General features: G+C 39.9%; 1 protein-coding gene across 4 annotated transcripts; it reads right to left on the reverse strand.

Annotated features, from left to right (window-relative positions):
• Positions 1–3,265: 3,265 nt before the first annotated feature.
• On the reverse strand, positions 3,266–7,257 carry kcnj14 (potassium inwardly rectifying channel subfamily J member 14). Of its 4 annotated transcripts, none has more exons than XM_029451320.1 (4): positions 6,629–7,124; positions 6,205–6,562; positions 4,825–5,114; positions 3,266–4,438 (listed from the first exon to the last, which is right to left on the reverse strand). In XM_029451320.1, exons 1-4 carry the CDS (start codon positions 6,982–6,984, stop codon positions 4,189–4,191), a joined length of 1,254 nt encoding a protein of 417 aa, XP_029307180.1. In that variant the 5' UTR covers positions 6,985–7,124; the 3' UTR covers positions 3,266–4,188. The 4 variants fall into 4 exon arrangements, with proteins under 4 accessions (XP_029307180.1, XP_029307179.1, XP_029307178.1 ...); XM_029451319.1 differs by having other exon boundaries at positions 3,266–4,419; positions 4,797–5,114; XM_029451318.1 differs by having other exon boundaries at positions 3,266–4,419; positions 4,797–5,114; positions 6,205–6,554; positions 6,612–7,124.
• Positions 7,258–7,776: the final 519 nt, after the last annotated feature.

Consider the following 7,776-nt stretch of genomic DNA (forward strand, 5'->3'; position numbering starts at 1 on the left):
GTCAAACAGCTAATTGGAACGCTGCAGCAGGTGCCTGTGCGGCACTCTCGCGCTAGAGTAGGGAGATTTGCGCGCCCTTTGTTTACCACTGAGTGGTGGCGAGTGTCCGCAGACACAGATCTGAGATCGGATTTGTTTGAATCCACAACCAAACACAACCGACGGTTTGCTTGGAATGATCTGATTCCAGGCGCGTGATTCAGATCATCCCAGAAAATCCGAATGAACCACAGTACCCGAGGTACCAGAGTTGTGCGGCTATCGGTAAATATTTACACCAATGTAAAAATATCATAGGAGTCATAATAAATTAATAAATATTTATAGAAAATATATATCGAAATAAATACATGTAAATCATCTTGTATCTTGTATATATAGTTGAATAAATAAATAAAAATAACAAGTTAGGTCCACTTCCTAGCTTTATATAGCTATAAAAATATGCCATACAAATATATATATTGTAGTAAAAATGTCACCTTACTCCTTGATGAGTAAGTTCATAAAGAGAACATAGAGGTATGATATATATAGGAGGAGATAAGAGATAGATATATATAGAGATATATATAGATAAAAATAAACATATATAGATGTATAGATATATATAGAAATAAATATAGATATTATAGAATAGGTATAAGATGTAATATATATATATATATCTATATATTATATTATATATATATATATATATATATGTATATATATCTATATATATATATATATTATATAATATATATATATATATATATATAGTATATATATCTATATATATATATATATAAAATTATGTTTTTTTTCTATACAATATGGCAACATTTTATCTCACATGATTGATTGTCTGCCTGGCCTCTAATTTCACCACATAAAAAACATTATATTGTGGTTGAGATAACCTAGATCTCAATTTATTTTCTTCTCTCTATTGTCTTAGTAGTTACATTTTTGTTAAAATTTTTACATCAGAATTTCTTTTATTTTTGAGATGTTTCTAATGTACAGTAAGCATTTTTGTATCGTCATGGTGTGGCTGTGTTTTTCTGACTATTCAAAATTACAAAATAAAACAACTATTTAGTAGTGTTGTAAATGTCTAATCTGTGTAATAACAACTATAATCATAATCCAGTTTTTAAGGTAAACTATTTAACATGATTCTAAAAGTTTATTTGCATGTCACTGGCAGTTTTCTAGGAATACTCATACCTAGAGGAACTATATGTGTCCATGACCATTTGTCATTTAATGGCAGGTTATATGTTTTTTTCATAGCATATGAAATAAATATTATTATAGGGTCATTATTATTTCCACAAGGGGTGTTATATTCTTCTGAATTATCTGCAAAGATAGAGTTTTGCAGAAGCTTACTGGTCATTTTGACAACACAATAAAAATAAATCAAAACGTTAATTGTCAAAGATGTACAATTCTGTCATTACAAGATATTTATAGTTTTATTTACATCGGTCGGTTTTACTTTCTTCCACTTGTACCTGTAAAAATAAAAAATATATTTTTTTGGTTGAGGTTTAAGTTCACAATGTATGCAAAAAAAAGAGCAGTGAAAAGTTACACTTTACATCTGGATGACATTTTGAAATAGTCAGTAGGCTTTCCCTGTGAGTTACAAGGAGAATAAATAAAGAAGCAACCAATAATTGCAATTCAATCGCTGTGTTTTATTTGCTCTACAACACAGTTCAGTTTCATTGTTCTGTGCCTGAGGCAGCTTTGAAATTACATTTCAGTGTTGGAGCAGAAAGATTTCCCTTTCTCTTTAGAAAAATAACCCAGGAAAGGTATCTACAGCTTTTATTGGTTTCATCTCATAAATTTCTTAAAAATGTAAGTGTACTATGTATTTTACACTATGTATATTATAAATACCTACGATCAACCAGTGAAATTACCAAATAATCCATCTGTCTATTTCTTTCTGGGGTTTTCAAAAAGCGCTATCGTAGTTAAAGTGATGGTGCAGTAAGTTCAAGTTACAAGTGGAGGCAGGGTGAATGACATGACCCACCATGCAGCCTATAAATAGAACATGTTAGCCAACAAGGAGAAGTGTAAGGGAGGACACAAACATAAAACAGCATTAACACTAATTGTAACAGATAATATGTTATAAACACCTCAACCCCCCCTGAGGTAAAAACCTTTTAATAACTGAAGAGAAACACTGCGACTGATGCATTGAGGTTAACATGTGCTGATCCAGCAACACTACTGTGCTGTTGTAGAGCTTCATGAGTGATATTAGTCTTCATATAGCCTACTACTTTAGTGCAAAGTACAAGTTCTCAGGATGTGCGTTGGACAGACTGATTATTGGTCAACACTTATTATCATCATGTTGTAGTCCTGACACGGAGTCACCTTTACCAACACATTCTGTAAAACAGTTAAATACGCAGGTGGCATTATTTACTGCAAATCATTACAGGATCTAAAATACACAAGAACATTCCAAGTGCTTTGTAATATAACTACAAAGTGCAAAAAAAAAAAAAAAAACGTGGTCTACAATACAATATAGCTAAAAGCCTCTTTATGTCCTCAGTGCATGTTCATATTGAGTCTGCTCAATTACTGAGCAGACTCAGATATTTTTTTCTACTTGTGATTGAAAAACCCTCTTGCATAAGTAGCATTATGCAAATACACACAATAAAAATAAGCTTTAAGCACATTTCAAACATGAAATTAACTGCTGCAGATGAAGGGCAAGTCTCAAAATCTCTTATGAAGGCACCGCTCACCACACTGTTCTCACAATTTGAGAGAGAAACCAACTAACACATTTGAATTAGAGTAGGGTTACACATGATTTTATGGGCACAAAAATACAGAATAATTTTCAATGAATGTGTTGTATTTTCCAGTTTAATCCTCATCCACTTGTGCAGATGTTAGACAGAGATTTTATTTCTCAGAGATGCAGAAACAGCAAGCCATCATCCCCAGTAACACCTCTACCACTCAGTCCAGTTATGTCCGAGTGATGTTGGAGGTGACTTTAGGCCTCCTGTGCATTTACAGAGTTGATGAGAGCATCCCCTTTAACCTTTGATTCAGTCCGAACCATCGAGGGTCTTCCAAGTGCCAAGACACTTAAAAGATTATGTTATAGCTCAGGCGCTAAATAATAAAATCCAAAAGTAACAGAGCAAAACAATACCGTGTAGTGAGAAGATACTGTAATAGTGCAGGAGTTTGAAAATGACTAACACTACAATGCTTCCTCTGACCACATGGCATTCAACTCAACACAACATGTTGGATTAAATGAAGCAAATGTTAAAATCAGTGAACATTTTTTGCATGACACAGGAAAAAAAAAGACCAAAAACAACAACATACAGTACATAAAATGGAAAAGAAACTGCTCAAAACTGCTGCTAGTTTTTAGCTGTTTCTCCATGTTACTGTTGCTCTGCTTTGGCTCTACAAGTAGCCTTGCCTAATACTTCACTACATTCTCAACAACTCCACAAAGCTCAAAGTATCACAAAATGTGCACTATCCATACTTACCATACGAAAATAAAACATTATATTGATAAGTCAGCATCATAGTGGAATACATTCCTGAGTTGTACCTCAGAAGGTACACTGCCATTCCTTTCATACAGAAGCACCTCAAAGAGAGATCATAAAACTGGAGGTGCAGTTGCATGGTAGAGCCACCACGGGGTGCTCTTGTATATTCTGCCACTTCAGTATTAGAGCCAGATGGGTGTGTTGTGGTGTGACGGGCCAGATGTGAGACAAGTTTTCAATGATCCAGAAAGATTGCCAGGACCAATCAGACAACTAAACCAGTGTAAAAATCCTGCTCCTGAAATGACTGACCCAAAACATCCCACTGTCTCTATCTCTCCATTTCCTTTATATTTCTCTGAGCAATCTAATCTGTATAGTAGCACTAATCTCAATCTCGCAAAATGTTCGAATGGATCTCTTGACTTGCAGCTGTTCTGGACTTTCTTTACTGTCCAATCCCTGTAGACAATGTCGCTTCCTAACGATTTATCCTGACACTGGCCCCATTTCCTTTTAATCCCGTTTCCCTTGGTCTGCCCATTCCTACCTGTCTAACCCTCTCTTTTTGCCTGTCCTCTAAACCTCTGGGTCAAATTCCTGCCTCTTTTCCCCTAAGACCTCCTATCCCACAGGTTCAGTTGTAGTGGAGATGTTCTGCAAGGGATTGCCTTCGGGTTGGTGGGGAGGGACACTCAGGGTCTAGGCCAGGCTCTTTATCAGGGGACACGAGTTGCAGAGCAACTTCGTTCTCATAGCAGAATGACGAGCGTGAGCTTTGAATGTACTTCTGCTCGGCCAGCTCTTTAGCGCTGCATGAAGGTGTGTCCGGGATTACATATGTTCGATTGAAGAACGAGTAGTCCACCTGGAAAAAGAGCAGAACACTTTTTTAATACGCATTTCATTGTACGGTAACAAGACAAGAGTCTATAGCCATGCTAGCAGCTCTGTGAGGCTGTATTTGTTATAGCTGTGCTTTGAGCTATATGCTAACATCAGCATGCTAACAGTCTGTCTGAATACAGAATGTATGTGCCAATCCAGCTGATAGTTGATTTATTTAAATTTGGACCAATGTGGTGGTAGACCAACCAACCAACATTGCCATCCCATAGCCACTCCGCTAAATTGACTGCAAACACTTAGTATATGCACCCCTCCAAACTATAGTGACGTAATCATGGATACCACTTCAAGCATAGCATATATTTCCTGTATATCTCCCCATCCTTCCTTTCTAACCTGGTAGCAGTCTTTCCTCTCGAATAGCACTGGTTCGAATCGGTGTCCCCAGTGAATTTCCGAAGCCAGATAGGAGCTACGGCACTGTGTGGTCATGGCAGTGGCCTCCACCATGCCCTCGAGTATGACCACCACTTCCAATTCAGAGTCGTTTTCCAGGGTCTTTTGGTCGATCTCAAAGAAGGGTGACTCGTCGTTGATCTCGTGGACAATTGTCACTGGCGAGACCAAGAAGATGCGGTCGGTGCCGTTGTCAAAACCCACGTTGATGTCCATATTGTCCAGCGGGAGGAACTCTCCCTCCTCTGTCACCCTTGGCTGAAGTTGGGAATGGAGAGAAAAATAAAGTCACTATTTGATACATTAAACATTTCACATTAGATGTTATGATGTTGCAAAATTGATTTTCACACATGGGGAACATTAAATGGAAAATACAAAAGATTTCCGATATGAAACAAACAAATATGAAAAGCCAAAAGCAGGCGTGAGTATGATCAAGTAAATTAAAATGAAACTGGTATTCTGGCTATAAAATGCAACACAATGGTACATTCATCGGTCACCTTGAATATCGTTAATGGACATTTTAAATACACTTGACACTATTTCCTAAGGTCATCTTTAGAAATTACATTTCTTACCCTGACCCAAAAGCTTAGTATTTGGTTATCATATTAAAATGACTTTGACTATGCAAGTCTTTAGTCATACATAGGCTTAACACTCACCCAACCTTTACTATGGAACAATATCCAGTCCCAGCATTTAGAATTGTATTTCTTTGATCCTCGCAAACTTAATCCCATCTGCGTGAACTTTGATATGGTCATGCTATTAAGAGAGATCAAATCGTCTATGCTGTAGCCCCAATATTCCACAGATTTTGACCCTCCGTATAACTCTGGCAGCATAAACACAAATATGCACACACAGCACTGATGATGAGAAAACATTTACAAACATAGGAAACATGTTTAAAGCTACAGACATAAGGCCAGACAGTATGGTAAACATAAGCATACACACAGTACAATCACCTAACCCACATACAGCACACATAAGGGAAAATGAGATGACGAAGGACAATGGTTCTCAGTTAAAAAATCGTGGGCAAGTTAATCCATGGTAAATCTTCCTAACCCCTGAGGGAAAATAAAACAAGCTCTCATTAACTACGGTCCACAGAATACAGGCCAGATGGTCTCAGCGCTCTCTTTCCCTCTACTGCAACCTTTTTTCCTCTACCGCTATCTCTCGCAGAAGCAACCTCTATTTTTTGGTACAATTGTTTACTTTTTCCTGCCTGTTTTACAATCTCCACCTATTTGAAAAGCCTAAAATCATTGCCAAACTTTCTGACATTTCATATTTTCATCATGGTCATTATCCATCTCCCTTCCCTTACCTTCAGTAGTTGTGCTCGAACATGTGCCTCTACCAGGTGGCTCTTGCGTAGGTTTCCGACCCTCCACATCATGCAAAGTTTCCCGTCCCTCAGTGCCACCACAGCTGCGTCAGAGAACACCAGTGTCTCGTTGCGTTTCTTGGGCTTAGCAATCTTTGCCATAACTGCCCCGATGATGAAGGCGTCGATAATGCAGCCCACAATGCACTGCAAAATGACCGCCATCACCGCCAGAGGACATTCTTCGGTCACGCTTCTATAGCCATAACCAATTGATGTCTGTGTCTCCAAGGAAAATAGAAAGGCTGCCATGAAGCTGTTAACCTGGAAGAAGCACGGCTCCTCAACCACTGCCTCTCTATCAGACTCTCCTCCAGACCCGGCCTCTCCTGATCCCGGAGAGGAACCTGAGCTGGGGGTAAGCCGAATGGAGAGGTCCCCATGCACGGAGGCGATGAGCCAGAAGGCAAATCCAAAAAGCAGCCAGGAGAGAAGGAAGGAGAGGGTGAAGATGACCAGCATCCAGCGCCAGCGGATGTCCACACAAGTGGTGAAGAGGTCGCTGAGGTAGCGCTGGCCCCTCTCGCTCATGTTGACGAAGGTGACGTTGCAGCGGCCGTCCTTGCTCACAAAGCGTTGTCGGGGCCTACGGCTTGAGCGCCTGGTGCGCCGGCGGTTGGTGGTGGAGGGGGAAGAGAGTGAATCTTTGTCCGAGGATGAACGGCCTTTTCCTCTTCCCCCTCCACTACTGCCTCTTACACTCCTTATCCCTGAGCACATTCCTCCTGCTCTCACCCCACCTTCTCCTGCATCTCCCCCAACTCCAGTGGCACTCTGCCTCCGCACATTGTTGGTGTTGCTCTGGAGAGTTAGAGTTTTGCCGTTTAGGGCATGGGTCGGGGAAGGACTGGTTGGGGTCGCTGACCCTGTTGGACTCCCCCCTGCCCTAGCCGTATCTGCAGCACTCTGTGCCAGCCTCATGACCTCCTCCTCCTCCACTGGCCCATCCACCACAGCACTGAAGCGGCGTTTTACCCGTGCCGCTCCCATCATGTACAATAAAATCTCCTCTCTCTTATGGTGCACAATAACTCTGTATTCCTCAGTGTGTCTGGATTTGATCGTTGATGTGGCAATTAAGCACCTTGATACATTCAGTTAATTAGTCAGTCTTTCAGTCCTTAATGAAGAGATAATCGCAAGTCCATAGTGGCCAATGGTAACCAGAGGATAATTCCCTCCAAGACCATTGATCAGTCACTTACTCTCCCCAACTTTTAACAAGGTTTCCCAGTAGAGTCTATCTTTTCAGTGATAGATCCATCAGCAAACAAAGTGGGCTTTCTTGAAGTAGGTCCATGGGTGCATTCATTAACAACCAATGTCTTCAAAACATACTCACTGAGTGAGGTGAGCTGAAAAGAAGGAGGTCAGCAGCAGCCCAAGAAGTCTATTTCAGTGACCCACAGTTTGCAATAATTATTTTAACAAGCAGTGGTAGTGCTGGATTGACCTCAACAGACATTACAAAAGCATGCAGGATTGGTTCGGTTCAGTTCAGTTCAAAACAAT

This window comes from Cottoperca gobio, chromosome 16 (genome assembly GCF_900634415.1).
Source record: "Cottoperca gobio chromosome 16, fCotGob3.1, whole genome shotgun sequence".
Lineage (NCBI taxonomy): Eukaryota > Metazoa > Chordata > Actinopteri > Perciformes > Bovichtidae > Cottoperca > Cottoperca gobio.

Bases quoted from the DNA above. Each gene is read 5' to 3' on its own strand.
- kcnj14 (XM_029451317.1), bottom strand. From the start codon at position 7,257: ATGATGGGAGCGGCACGGGTAAAACGCCGCTTCAGTGCTGTGGTGGAT. The intron at 5,115-6,204 runs GTAAGGGAAGGG...TCCCAACTTCAG, and splicing joins TTCGAGCACAACTACTGAAG to CCAAGGGTGACAGAGGAGGG. The intron at 4,420-4,796 runs GTTAGAAAGGAA...CTCTTTTTCCAG, and splicing joins AGAGGAAAGACTGCTACCAG to GTGGACTACTCGTTCTTCAA.